Source organism: Accipiter gentilis, chromosome 33, assembly GCF_929443795.1.
Source record: "Accipiter gentilis chromosome 33, bAccGen1.1, whole genome shotgun sequence".
NCBI lineage: Eukaryota > Metazoa > Chordata > Aves > Accipitriformes > Accipitridae > Astur > Astur gentilis.
In genome coordinates this window covers 12,921,371-12,936,841 of record NC_064912.1, presented here as the reverse complement: position 1 = coordinate 12,936,841, position 15,471 = coordinate 12,921,371, and the positions used below count along the sequence as shown (strand labels likewise).

Here is a 15,471-nt window from a genome sequence, read left to right as displayed (position 1 = left end):
ACTGCTGGCATCTTGCTTAAAGATAAATTTGTCCAAGCAGACCTTAGTATAACTAGGTATGTCTTCACTAGAAAAGAACATCTCTTAACTTTCTCATTTAGTAGCTCTTTAGAAATTAACTCAAAATGTTTACATTTTTTTCCCATTAATTTTGACATAAAAATCTTTTACTTCCAATATATACATTGAGTAACTTCTGAATTGTTCTTTGACTTTTCAACAATATGAATATTAGCTAATAGAAAATTTCTTCTGGAAGTGCTAAAGAAAACTTGAATGGGCTTACCATCATCTGATCACAGAATTTATCATTAAAAGAGTTTGGAAAAAGTCTAGTGACAGATGTGAGACGATTCACAACATTCAGTGTTAGACTTCGATAGTCTCCCAACATCATAAGCAATGGTCTCATGTGTGTATGAATTTGATCAACTTCTATGGTAGCTCCTTCCAAGAACTGCAAGAAAGTACAGGATTAAGATACAGATGGAGAGCAGAGCAAGTTCTGTGCAAGCATCTTTCTTAAAATAAACCCTGCTGACTTGATTTTTCTTCTTTTATTTTGTACTTTCAGAATGCAATAGCTTAAACAATATTTATTACTGGAAATATATATGGTGACAAGATGGATTTGGGAAGCATTGAAGTATTTCTGACACACAGTAGAGTATTTCATAAAATAATCAAGTAGAAGATCTTAATTACAGATAGATTGAAAAACTGTCACAGCTACAAATTAAATATACAGCTATGGACAAACTACTTAGACACTGCTTTATTAAGAACTGCCTGTGAACCTGGCCAAAGGCAACAGAGCAAATTTCTGTGTTACAATCTGCATGCATCCTAAGTAACATAAGAGGTCAAGAGAACCTAGCTGCAAGCAGCCAGAGAGAGTATTTCCTACCACCATAACCAAACATCTTGTGGGCATGGATTTATCACAGGAAAAAAACAATCAGAAAAAATCTTATACTAAATGCATAGGTCAAACTCTCAACCCAACTGTATTGTCAGCAAGCCATAAATAATAACTACACTCCCTGTTATGACCAGAGTGACATGAAAAGACAATGTCTGACCTCTAATCAGTCAGTGGCCTAAACAAATGTAAACCACCAGTATTACTATAGTTATATTCCCTGTTACATGCCAGCAAATCTACACATCATTACACGGGACTATAAATATTTTTATTATCATTTGCTATATTTAGAAGAATGGTATTAAAATCTTGCTGAATCAGAATTAGGCATATCTACTAGGCAACAAATCATGATGAGAGCATATCCTTTTCTCTGTCTTTTCAGCTTTTTTACACTATAATCTAGCATTCACAGAACAGACGGTGTAGCATAGCACTATGTAAGGATACTAATTCTGACCTTAAACAGTACAGCCATAGTCCTGTTCCTTAAGGTAACTGCCATACTGTGATGCAGAGCCTAACTCTGCTATATTGCTTACTTTTCCAAAACCAACCATGGGGTCCCTACCACTTCTTTTAGGAAAGAAGAAACACGAGAAAAGCTTTTACAGTAAACCCAGGCATGCACATTCACAAAACTGCTGGGAAGGACTGTTTATTTAGGAAAGAAGATACATTTACAAAGACCAGACAAGCAGAAAGACCGGACAGACAGACAGACTGAAAGACTTACCACGGTCCTTGTTCACGAGCTTAACTTCAACCAGAAGAAATTTTTATGGCTAAGTTCAAACCCCCCAAAAAAACACATCTGACAAACTTAATTATATTGGTGTCACTAACAAAAACTTAAGAGAGCAGCCATTATTTTCTGTAAAGAACTTTCCCAAGAAGCTTTATAACAAGGAAGTAAAGCAGAGAGAACAATGGCCTCAAAAGCAACATTGTTTTAATACACTAACCTTTCTCATGCACGCTTCTCCTGCCTCCTGCAGTTCATTATTTGTTGAATTAAGTGCCTTGAAAAGTGCAGCAATGATTTTCTCTCTCGACTGAGGCAAGTAATTGCAGGCAGCTAGAGCATCTGCAAATATCAAAGTAAATTTGTTCTCTTTGTTAACTCAATTTCAAAAGAGAGGGGGAAAAAACCCCCTAATTCTACATTTCTTCAAGTTTCTTTTATTTCACCTTCAATTACAGACAGCTAAAGCATAGCATGCTTTGCCAAAAGCAACGGGCATCATAAAATAGTAGAAGAATGGAAATTCTATTAACAGCATTCTAAAGTTTTCCTAATGCTATATAACATAATTAGTCTAAAAATATTTTAGGTTCATTTCAGAAACTAAATCCTAGTCATTAAGAAAGCAGCGATACATTCCCATTATTCTCTCCATTAAACTGTGACCTCTAGAGAGCAGTCATCAGTCTTCAAGCGCTCAAGTTTTCTGTTGATCTTGGGAAGAAGACTGCCCATTGCTCACAAGGACACTTATATACATCAAATTTTGTTTAGGAAGTTCTCCTTACTTAAGGCTGCAATACGAAGAGGTACAAGTGATGGAAGACTTTTGTAACAAGGTAGTTTCATTAAGGCAGCATCTTCAGCCTCACACAAATTCAGTAACTAGGGAAAAAAAAAAACAAACAATCATTTTAGCATAGCATTGTGAATCATGTTTGAAATGGTATTATCAGTTACCTTTTGAGTCTTGTTTCCTCAAAGAGCCAAGTTTATGCAAACACACTAACCAGCATCCAAATTTTACCAACAGGCAAAAATTCTACTCAAAATTAGGGTATAAGTTGCCATGAAAACTGGTGGCTAGCCAGACGCAAGAGAGCCCATTAGCACAGTCAGGGAAAATTAGCCATTTTGCATTTTGTTGGCCAATACCTAGCTGGTTTATTTCCAAACAAGCTGCTCATATGATAAAAGAAGAGGTCTACAGAAAAGCTTGGCCCCTGAATGGCAGTAACAGTACTGAAAATATTGAGGTAAGGGGTAAGAGAACAGAAGGAGATCAATAGGGAAAAAAGGCAGTGAAAATATCTTCAGTAATTCTAATGGTCATGGGCCACTGCCCAGAGGGACAATTCTTTCCTACAGAGCTCTCCTCTCTGCAGGCAAGTACTTTCAATATATGTATATGGTTTGTGTTAGAAAAGACTGAACAGGTTGAAACAGTTATGCAAGTTAACAAGGTCCAGGTTGCACTTATATCCAAGAAAACTACTAAGATTCAGACCTTCACAATACCAGTATATCACACTCACCTTTACAGACATTTTTTGATCTACAGCACTTCATTTTTGTCTTAGGTAAAAAACAGAAGATCCTCTGCATTGACAACTACACCCCATACCTGCCTTGCTAGTTGCAAGTACTGTTGGTATCAAAGACCTTCTGAACTTGTGTTTGGACAAGACAGCTAGGAAGAAGGGACTAGACAGTTTCTCCAAGTTAAATCTACACACTAGTTTTGTATCTGATTTTACTCAAACTGTTAGGGACCCAAAAACCTTAACAAACAATATCTATGTTTTGGTGGTACAACAACTTATTTAATAGCTATACTGTGCATAAAATAAGACCTAAATATGAAAGTTAGAGCTACTAGACTAGGGGTATAACACCAGAGTTCATTTAATATTTTTCACACACATTAGAATATGCTGCTTAGCTTAGAGCTATCATGTTGTAGGTAAAGGCAGACCTCAGTTCACATTTCAAAAGATAAAAATTCTTACATTTTGGTGCAATTTTAAAATGCACACAGAAAATATGTATTTTTAACAATGAAAGTTCTAACACCATCACTACTTAAGTATCTACATTAAAAAAATATAAAAAGAAAGTACCTCTGTGTAGAAAACCTTGTGCTCCACAACATTTAGATCCATTGTAAACAGTCGGGGCTGCAGGGTTGTGCAAAATGTATTTCCCTCCATCAGGCCAATCTGGGCATTTGCAGGTTGATGCCTAAGTAAATGCTTTTTAGGAGGAACCATGTCTTGGAGAACCTAGACAACGTAATTTAGATTTCTGAATTAGCAGCCTATTGAAATGATGCCACAGACCTAGCCACTAAGAAGACATCATTAGTCATGGCTGCATGTTTCTATCCTCTTGCTATTGTGGCTCCAGATATACCTCTTTAGAAATCACTAAGCAAGAAAAAAGTATTTCTCTGAACTAATTTAATTCACAGTCAGTTAGCGAAACAACTCAGTATCTATAATTATTACCTATTCTCTGTGAACAGATCTATGATATTTAATAACTTCACATAACGTTACAAACAACAAAGAAATTCATAGGCTTAAGTATTTCAAATGTTCAAGTCAAGAAACAATATTTTAAGCTCCTAAAACATCAGAAAATCAAAAAACATTCATTTAAGTTTTTTCCATTACACCAACTTCTCACTCTCCACCATAAACACCTTTAGCAAAATAAGGTGTCAGTTAGGGCGCTTCTCTGTATGTTCCCAAACTACAGTAATGACATCTATGAATTCATATGTTGTGGTGGTCCTTAGGGCTTTATGTATATTTACTCGTCTTTCAAGAGAATGAATGCTATTAGCTTTAAGGACTATCTACCAAAAAGTTATTTCAGCCAGCTTTGATCTTTAAAGTCTCTTTCTGGATAGAGAGAGACATAGCAATATGCCCCATATTTAGAGAATAGTACAAAGTTGAGTTCAAAATGCAGTATCTACCCAGCCTAGCCTATGTCTGATTGGTGGTAGGACAAGCAGTCCATAATTTCAGGAGGTAAATCAACCTGAACACACTATAACTACTGGCTTGACTAAGTAGTCAGGCACAGCTTGTATGAATCTCTATAGTACTCCAACTGCAGTGTATTTTAGAACAATGAAACCTAGCAAATGACAAACATATGCTATCAAAGCACTAAGAACTTAATTCACTAATGTGGGAAAATGTACTTAGAAAAGCATTTTGCAAATCCAGACTGGTAAACAACTTCAAACTCACTTGCAGTAAGTATTTCTGCTTACCTCTTTATGTGGCTCCATAATCACCGTGACACTTTTTCCAGTGACCTGTGCAAGTACCTGCAATGAATGCATGGCCTGTTTTCGCACAGTAGAGTTTGGAGAGGTTACTTCTCGAACAAGGTCATGTGTTACATGATGGAAAGACTTTTCCTGTGCTGCTAGGATTTCTTCTGTTTTTTCTTCATCTTTTAAAGGAGTTGCACATCTAATCAAAAGCTGTTCTAATGTGGTCTTTGCCATAGCAACTGCTCCATTGGAAACCTGAAGTATCATAGATTATTTTTACTAAATAAGTACAGAACAAAGACCATAAAATCTACACACTACTCATCAACGAACTTAGCATTTGATTTTGATGAATCCTCTGTAAACAGCTAAAAACTTATAAAGCTTAAAGGGAACACATATTCAACTAGCCTTCCCACCAATCATTCCAAAACTGTGAGTTGCAATGCAACACAATTTTATAAACAAACTCAGGTGCTGGAACCCTTAGCAATGTTGTCACCATAGGATTCACAACTGAGAAAAGGTCAAGCAGCTGATTCTGTAGGTATCTGTAACTACATACAGCTTTTTGATAAGATGAACACCCTTCAAACTAAACACAGAAAGAAGAAAAAGAACAGTGTTTTTCATGCAAGTGACAGTAAATCTAGTGTTCTTTCACTGATCTGAAAGCAACCTGTACACTTCTACTCTGAAAGAAGCAAGTGTAATTCCAACAACTTTGCCAAAGTTATGTGGAAAGAAAAGACTTCATTCCTAACTTCAGGTCTCAGTTTAAGTTAAAATGACTAAAATTCACTTGTAACTATCGCAGATAAGATAAATTCTGAAGTTAAGTAAAATCAAGATTAGCAAGTGTTCAATCTGTGTGAATTTAAGAACAAAAGTTTGTTTCCCCCATACTATTTGATAGAATTAATTCATTAAATACCTCTCCAGTTAGATCCATCATAACAAAGAGAAGTGCTTTCAGGAAAGTCTGCTGGTTCTGGAGGACCCAAATTAGTGGCAGTCGTTCCATAAGAAATTTAATTGACACGACACCTCCTAGTTTAGCATACCAAGCTTGTTCATAACAGCAAGCACATAAACGTTCCACAATGTACGAAAACAAGGGAAGCTGACAAGCCTGGAAACAAAGAAATGTATCAGTTTGCTTTTTCAGCTCACTGGTAGCCTAGAAAATTTTAGAAGCAAAATTGCATTGGCTGAAACTACATTATTTAAATACATTAAAAAAAAATATATATATATGTATATCTATATTACCCTTTCCTTCGAACCCAAGATAATGCTCGCAACATCAAATATCACTGCTAGAGCCACCTCTCCTATTTTGCAGAGTTCCTTCTCCTCATATGCCATGCAGATTGCTATGGCATCAATAAGCACCAAGGGATCCATGCCTTTTGACCCATTTTCTTCACTATGAAACATGGCTGTGCTAGGCTGGCTTCCAACCTGATAGCACTGCAGCAAAAAAGGACCTGTGATTTGTATTGGGGAAGAAAAGAGGGAGAGGAAAAAAAAAAAAAAAAAAGATAAAACAATGGATATTTCAATATGAATAGTCTTTCAATTAGATTTTACTACTCCTCTGACTAGCTGATGGCAAAACCAGTAAGCACTATGTCTATTTGCATATAAATGGATTGTAAGGCATTCTTCACTTTTAGAAAAAAAGATTACATCTACTTGAATATTTTCTTCTATGCGCTAGACTATGCACTGCAAGAAGATTTAATTAAAATGAAGAACCATAAAAATTCAAGTTACATTAATGTGACAATGAAGAGTGATATGCTTAAGAGTATGTCTTTTCCCAAATTACTTGTCATACAGTCCAACTCCTAACAAAAAGTTTTCTTCGTAGATACAAGACAATGCAGTGCTCTAACATTTACTTAGTTCCTCTGATGGTCCTTCAAAACCTCAAGTGAAAACAGCCCAATTAAAGGCCATCTGCAAAAATAACTGTGTATATCAAGTTACACAAATGCTCTGGAAATATAAACTGTTCCAAGCTGTAATTATTTCATTGGCTGTAGCATTTTAGAAGTATTATTAGGCAATTGGTTTTTTTAAAACTTGGTTAATAATTTTTCACTGCTCAAAAGAATTAAAACATAATTCAGTCATCAAACAAAAAACAACATATCTACCCAGAAGCAACTGCAATATCATGACTTTCTTAAAACAAATTACTATTAGAAAAAGTATAAACTTCTCCAGCCCTCTCATGTCAGTCCACACAATCTCTATTCCACCTTACTTACCACACTGCTGAGCAACTGCTACCATTGTGTAATGGCGGATTAAGCTGGCTACAAAAGGCAGAGCACTAGGCCTCAGATCTTTGATGACTGCTGACATGAAAGCCCCTGTCAATGCCTGTTCAAATGTTTTACGAGCTGGAGTATCCTGAGCTTTGTATCGATGTGAAATAATCACACTAGGTATGGACTTCTCAGTAAAGCTGAAAGACAAAATTAAATTCATTATAATCCTAAACTGCGGTACTGGCAGCTCAATCATGAGCACTGTTAAGTACTTGATTTAAACTTTGCTCTTGATACCTAACTCCTTCTCCACCTCCCATTTTCCCTTCATTTTGATAGAACTAGTCCAGTTCACTCAGTCCGTATTAATTTTGTCAACTACTGGTCTCAAACATGATGGATAGCTCAATTTCATCAGTAACATTTAAAGCCAGTGGTTCAGAAGAAGCCACGTATATTACAAATAATAGGTATACAAGCATCACACTGCAACTCAATTACAGAATGTCATTTTCAATTTTTGACATTTTTCCCTTTTTTAAAATGACATTTGATTTTAATCTTGAAAGACTGAAACATTATTTATCAAATCACTGCCCAACAAAACCTATTCATTGCAAAGCTATATTTGTGTCAAGTCTAACAAGTCCAAATTATAAAAGCTACTATATACTCTTTAGCTACATTTACTACACTGCAAGAGTCAAAGTCAGCACACACTTTGTGGGCAAAGATGTCAAAGCTGTCTAACAGCAATAAACTCATTAAGTATCAATGACTAAAATGGTAAAAGATGTTAAAAAACCCCATAACAATGAAAAGGCCCTATACTAAGACAAACATAGGTTACATGTGTGACGTACATTATAGTTTGGTCACTAAATAAAACTGAACTATGTATCTTTTTCACTTTAGTAAAAAGTTAGATTTACATACAAAACATCACAATCTGAATTAATCTTTAAAACACAATTAAGCACCAGAATATTCCAACTATTTAAATATATTAAATTAAAATTATTTTTTAAAAAAGTCTGATCATATATAACAGATTATGAATTGGACTGTGATCAGGGGAAGAAAATTAAAGTATGAAACATTAACACATGTCATTGGCATTAAATAACATGCTGACAAAATTCCTCTTACTGGAAAGTCCTGCACTGATTTAAAAGAAAACAGGATAAACCAGTAGGTAAAAATCCCACGAAGAATACATTGCCTAGACTAACCATTGTCTCTAATTAGGTTGTTCTAAAGACACCATAAATCTTACATACACATTTACGTTTAAAGAATTGTCATACTTGGGATGTGCAAGAAGTTGGTATAATGCATGTTTATTATCATCCAGGCTCATCATAGCTACTAAAAAACACTTGATTACTTCCCACGCTTGCCTCCGATAATATGGTTCTGTGTTAGCACTCTTCAAACAGTCCAGAGCTGTCTCAATTGCCTATAATGAAAAAAAGATAGATAGTAACAAAACACTTCTTTTTCTTAATATTTACAATAAGGTGATTGATCAAGGGAATAGTATCTTTAATACATATTAAAAGTAACTTTAAAAGTATGTACAATTTGGATTGCCTAAGTTAAGAAATGCAGAGAATGCCCGAGAGAGCGGACTTGAAACTATTATGGTATTTGCTGTGCTTTTATAAATGCAAAGTTTCATGGCAGATACATTTATTTCCATGGTCAGAAAGCACTTAAAGTCATGAGCGAGGTACACCTTTATTCTCTCTCTCCCTCCTCAAGAAAATTTTCCTCACCTTCCCTCCAGCAGTAATTGCTGTTCCTAATCCCTATATACTGTAGGTATACAATCCATTTACACACATATATAAATGGTACCAAAAAATGTTCTATCTTACAAATTACTGTGTCATATTTTCCATGCAAATCAAGAGCTACATCATACATGATGAAATGTCCCTGTAAGCAACTTCTAAACACCATTTACTTAATGGAAATAGTACTCTTCTCTTCATTTGCAAGAAGATTTATTTAATACATTTGAGACTAGTTCAAATAATCTCTTACGATATGATAGCAATGAAAAGCAGGGGTACATCTTTTTGGTAAATTTCTATTTTGCATATATATATATATATATATAACACAGCTAGATATTTTCTATCCTTCCTCAAGAAAAGAAAGGAAGGGATTAAATACAAATGAGACAGGTGCCAAGTAAAAAAACAAACAAAACAAAAAAAAAAAAACAAAAAAAACCCCAAACAAACAAAAAAAAAAAACCCACACAAAAATTGTTTTGGAGTGCACAAAATAAGGAATTTCAATACCTGATCTAAATAAAATCTAACCATCCATGCTTAAACAGGATTATGCAGAAAAAGGCTCACAAATAAGTGGGCATTTTCCTTCTTTGAAAGGAAAACCGTCTTTCCACTTAGTGACTTAACTAGCTGTCATCCCATCAGTGTTTGAATAACCTATCAGCACCTCAATGAAAAAAACAATGAGTTTTTACACAGACTGCAGAAGACTATCAAAGCACTAAAAGAAAACATGGACTTCTCATTTCCAATTTATTCCACTTCTTTTTCCTTTTAATTTGACATGCCCTTTTTACAGATACAAAGCATTCAGCAGATAACATTGTTTCTTGGTCAACACCAAGAAGCTGAAGATAGGTCCATATCATTAAGCAACAAGTTAGATGCATAAATACTTTGGAAAACTTGGTTTGAATTAAACCTAGCAGGATAGGAAAATGTCAGCAATTACAGTATTTATGTGTATTCAACTCATCAGTTTCAGTACAGAGGAGAAATCAGTAAAGCTATCTGCATTTTAAGAGTCATTTTTCCAAGCTATTTTTAAGACTGTTGGCTGTATGGAGCCAAAGACAGCCAGCTGCCTGTAAAGAAAATTGTTTACTACATTCAGATCATACCTACCTATGAAAGCGTAATTGAAAAGCTAAGCATTAAAACTCTACAGGCCAAATTAACTCAGAATCCAGCTTCACTCTCAGATCCCAAGACATAGACACAGATTAGTTTGCTGTAATTAGTGAGAACTAAGCATTTGTGATACATTGAGATTGTCAGATGAAAACCAACACAAGTACAAAGGGGTTTTGCAGCTATAAGAAGTACTATCCCCAACCTCGAGACAACAAACCAAATCAAATCATTGGTGTCATTAGAATAATCATCACTGAAGAATTTCTACAGTTAGTTTTTGGTACACTTCAAAAAGAAAATAGGGAGGTTTTAGAGTAGATTCCCACTCCTAATCTAAGCAGTACACCAAAAGTTAGGAAGCAGAAATAAATGCACAAAAAGCATTTACTTGTGCCAGTTTAGCTCCCTATCCTATCACTTTGTAAAAGCGAAACAGCATGTTTAAATCTATTATTTTGGGGGTGACATATAAAACAGTTGAAAGGGAAAATAAAGAAAGAACACCTTGGCAAGCTTCTGCTAATTTTGCATGTCAAAATGAAGCAAGAAGTTAGTGTAGGTCTACCTGCCTTATACAGAGACTGTCAAGTGATCACTACATCATGAAAAAGCTCTTACCTGCCACGTCTGGCAACTCAAAAATTACTTGAAACAGAAACAAACAAACCAACCAACCCAAACATATAAAAACTGTAAGCGGGTTTACATTCTGTTTCTTCATTAGAACATAAATTAATTAGAAATCTCTTCGTCTAACTGAAGGGATATAAAAAAAAAACAAAACCAGGTATGCAAGAGATCCTAAAACCTACTTTTAATTATGTAAATTCTATATTAACTCAGATATTAACTCATATCTGGAACTGGCACACATACCACATTTTATCAAGGTTTTACAAGCAAACATCCAAAAAAATCTGTAATATAGGAAAACTAAGTAAGATTGTTTCTCAGCACAGAAAGTAACTTAAGCCTTTACCTTTTCCATTGGGAGCTGAATGGATGCTTTACAGTCTGAAAATTCAATTGTAATACTGGGTCCTTGGATTTCTGTGAGTACATACTGTAGTTTCTGTGATTCCTTTAACATCTTCCTGTTACTTCCACCAAATTTACCAAGTACACGATAAGCCACATGAGAAATGCTGTCTGCAGGATTGCGCAGTGTACGCCACAAAGCCTGTAAGTATTTTTCAAGTTACATGGTCAGACCAGTCTCACTTCAAAAATTTTCAAGTTGTAATGTAAAAAAAATGTCAAGGAAAACACTTATTCTTGTATCTGGGTAATCGATCCTGCATAACTTCCAGAATATACTTATCTAGATTGAATAAAAGCAGTCTCAGTTCACAACAGTACAAGTGCTTTGTAACAAGGTTGTCCTAAATGCAGTTTTAGATTAGATTACTGTGATCAGCTACAAAATCTTTGCGAAACCAAAACGTAATTTCATGTTTATGAATAATATCAGATAAACATCATGAATTTTAAAAAAAAAAAAGGCAAGCCAGTTAACGCTGAAGTGAATTAACCTCAAAGACCTAGTTTTGAAATATAAAAAGCAAATAAAGTAAATATTATCTTTAAACTATACGAAAGCACTTTACTAGGGGAAGTAGCCACATTTAAAACACTGTTCCGAATTTCAGCCACATCATCTTCATTGTATATGTAAGACTTTATATAGCTCTCAATCATGACATGCTGAAGGTAATTAGCTTCTCTTGTTTGTTTTTTAAAAAATTAACAAGTTTTAATTATTTTCTGTACCAGCTCATCTTAAACATAGAAATATTCTTCTATTGAGTCCCAAATCTTAACTTTAACCCCTTAACGGTGGTATAGAAGGAATGATTAACGTACTTTAAAATTTTTCAAAGTTTTCAGTTTAACAGCACACCACCAACTAGCCTTTTACATACAAATCAGACTAGTATGGTTCTCATGACAGATTTTTCAAGTTTCATACCCAAAGGTTCCTGGAAATTTCTAATAATATTTAGCGAATCAATGACCTCTTGTGGTTTAACAGGAAACAACATGTTTACCTGCATGAGCTCAGCTCGAACTGGCTGAATGTGATCATACAGAAAGTCTGGCTGCAAGTTATCCACACACAGTTCAAGAGTTCTTAAGCCTTGGCTAACCAGGGTCTGAGATCCATTGAGAGCCGACACCAAGGGATCCATCAACATTGGCAGATAAGGCAATAATGAGCTCAGACGAACTGGCACAGTCAGGCAGAGCTCTACAAACAAGTCTTTCATGTGTTGTTTATGAAGGCCACTTTGCAACATATTAAGTCCTGAAAATCATTGATAAGTTATACACTCAAAGGAAAAGACAGTCCACAGTTTATTGTTAAAAATTGCTATTTCCTAAATTCAGAATAACCTGACACTTTTAAATTCTGTAAAGCTCATAGCTCTGTAAATAATGTATTTACAAAATGTAATACAATTCACAGTTATAACTTATATTTAAGGACTTTATGCAGTGAATGCTTTTGTAGGTACATGCATATACAAAAAAAAAAGAGTATCTATGCATATTCTAAAATTTAATATTAGACTCAATAAAGTAGCATTTGAATACAGCGGATGAAAACCACAAAAAGATAATTTGACTCAAACCTCAGCCTTGTATCAATAAAAAAAATCCACACAGAACAAATTGCTTTTAAAATATCTGGAATCCTGAAAAGAAACATTAAATGAGTTCAAGTACATTCACTGTCCCATACAAACTAAACACATTCCCCAACTTGTTTTTCTTCCCATCAAGATTCCATAAATTCCATAAACCTAGCTAGCACCTCCATGCTGACATGTATTTTACATAATGGTTTATAGATAACGGACATATTCGCTAACTACAATAAAAACTGCCCCTACAGCTGTAAATGGGAACCACAGGATTTCACATTCCTGCAATTGTTCCGATTCACTTGTCCTTAGGTTTAAGTAGTTCTCCACATCTGCTTGCTCATCCTCTATCTCTGGAACACAGTCCTTGCAAGCACAAATGCTCCATTAATCAAACTGATTGTTATTTCCATTTCTTTTTGCAAATTGACACTACTTGCATTTATATTTATCATGCACTTGCAGGTGCACACACATGCCCTCAACTGCAGAACAACCAGAGCTTCTCTGTAATGTTCTTCCCACAAAACCAGTGATTGCCTGGCAATACTGCTTCTCCTGTTACTCTTATCCCTCAATGCTTTATGCTAACAAGGTTATCCACAGCAAAAAAAAAAAAAAACAAATAAAAGAAACAAACAAAAACCCCAACAGCCCCACAATGAAAAGCAGAAAAACAAGCAGCAGAAATTGTGAAGCAGCCAAAACTATGGAGCCTGAAGCAGCTGAGAGTAAATGAACATAAGCCACATTCAAGATATTTAATCAACTGCAAAGCTCAAACTCAGAAGCTACTTATCAGGGTTAGGGCTTTAGTTTTGTTTTTTTTAATTATATAACATAACTTTATTACTACTATTTACATAAAAAGATCAGAAACTGGGGTGGGGAAAGAAGGTATTGTTCTACCTTGCAGTAAGTTTGGTAACAGCGGCAAGAATTCTTGATATAACAGATCATGACTGCCTCCTCCAATAGATCTGAACAGTGCTCTGAGCAGCAGGAAATAGTTATAGGGCTCTTTGGCAGTCTGTGCAAGTTCCATAGAGCTGTTCACAATCTTGTGCAAATGTGGCTATAAAAAAAATAAAGCTTGAAGATTAATAAATTATCAATTTTATTGTCATTGTACTGTTGTATAAGAATTTAGCATGAGACAACTTTTTCAGATCAAAAACCTTCAGCTATTCCAAGTACTCTGATGCCATGCTAATTCTATACCGCTGGTGAAGAAGTTAAAAAGTAAATCTGTATTTGAAGAGTATCAAGAACCCAGAGCATTCTTTAATTAATTAAACCCTGCTTTCATATTAGCGAAACAATCAAGTCTGCTTGTTACTCCAAGCAGTAACTTTATTAAAACAAAAAACCTTCTGCAAATCTGACACAATGAAAAAAATTTGCGCCACAAAACCTAAGAATGTGTAGCAGAAATCAGAAGTGTCAGAATGACAAGAGAAGACATTTCACAATATTCATTTACTCCTGACCTAACTTCATCATGAATTCTTCATTTTTGTGAATGTTAAAATTTCACTTTGAAAGGAAACTTTTACAAGTAAAAAAATGGTTACACAACTGGTGGCCTTTCTAGAGCAGAGGACATTAACGGTTTGCAGGAATCATTGAAAATAGTTGATAAATACAAGGATTCTCACAGATCAGGGACAAACATTGACACAATTCTGGATTTTATTAACGTCTAAGAGCTTTCTACATTGCTATGCAAATGCTGCAAATAGCCTTCATCATTCAATTAAACTGTCTACCCAAGGCCCATATCATCAATCCTGCAGAAACAAAAAAAACATAACAGAAGCATGAAACTGTGAAGGTAGTAAATCACAGTCTTTAAATTGCATCTCCAGCTTATAAAATCCAAATGACCTTGATTCTGAAGACAAACTAGAAGAATTTAAGCAAAATTATACAAATAATGCTCCATATTACTGTTATCTTTCAAAGAATCTGGAAAATTAGTAGTCCCTACTCTGTTCTGTTCAGAAAACTGAACTAATCCTGCTGTAATAAATCATTAAGCACAGAAACAATTATCACACAGTTACCTGTATCAGAAATTTTGTTTATTCTAAGATAGAAGGAAGAGAAATGGAGAGAAATGATAAGAGATGGAGCAGCATTCAATTAATACCTTAAACTTTTTTATGGATATAGGCAGCTGTTACTTTTATGTGAAAAGCACACTCTTGCTTCAAGCTCAGTATTTCTAAATTCACTGAATAATGAGATGATCTCATCAACATAAATAGATCCTTGGAATACACTGACAATATGTAGTCAATAGAAAAAATTGCATTCCTTAATCTAGAGTTTTCAAGAGCACAGAAATATCTAACTCAAGACGTACATGTCATTGAATATGACGTGAACGAACAAGATTCACCAACACAAAAAAAGTGATTCCAGTCTAAGCAAAAGTCTTAAATTAATATGGAAACAAAGGGGAAAAATATGCACGAAGATATGCATATCCTGACCATGAAGTTACAAGGGTTTATGGCTATCCTAATCAGATCACAAGCATGTATCAGTCATTTATATCAGTCAGAATTAGCACATCACTTTAGTTTCAAATATGAAGCAAACATTTACAGAAACCATCTCTCATAAATAAGGCAATGT

At 34.8% G+C, this 15,471-nt stretch overlaps 1 protein-coding gene across 5 annotated transcripts in view; it reads right to left on the bottom strand.

Moving 5' to 3' along the window:
• Positions 1-15,471, bottom strand: part of TRRAP (transformation/transcription domain associated protein) — a 102,013-nt gene that overhangs the window by 67,352 nt on the left and 19,190 nt on the right. For 3 of the 5 annotated variants that reach the window (XM_049790935.1, XM_049790934.1, XM_049790937.1), the window contains 12 exons: positions 13,738-13,903; positions 12,232-12,488; positions 11,163-11,363; positions 8,525-8,703; positions 7,242-7,441; positions 6,235-6,452; positions 5,897-6,094; positions 4,957-5,217; positions 3,791-3,952; positions 2,459-2,555; positions 1,891-2,012; positions 287-457 (listed from right to left, as the gene is read on the bottom strand). In XM_049790935.1, coding sequence (XP_049646892.1) covers positions 287-457; positions 1,891-2,012; positions 2,459-2,555; positions 3,791-3,952; positions 4,957-5,217; positions 5,897-6,094; positions 6,235-6,452; positions 7,242-7,441; positions 8,525-8,703; positions 11,163-11,363; positions 12,232-12,488; positions 13,738-13,903 — 2,232 coding nt within the window. The remainder of the gene's footprint in view (positions 1-286; positions 458-1,890; positions 2,013-2,458; positions 2,556-3,790; positions 3,953-4,956; positions 5,218-5,896; positions 6,095-6,234; positions 6,453-7,241; positions 7,442-8,524; positions 8,704-11,162; positions 11,364-12,231; positions 12,489-13,737; positions 13,904-15,471) is intronic. The other 2 variants (XM_049790936.1, XM_049790938.1) reach the window with 1 other exon arrangement.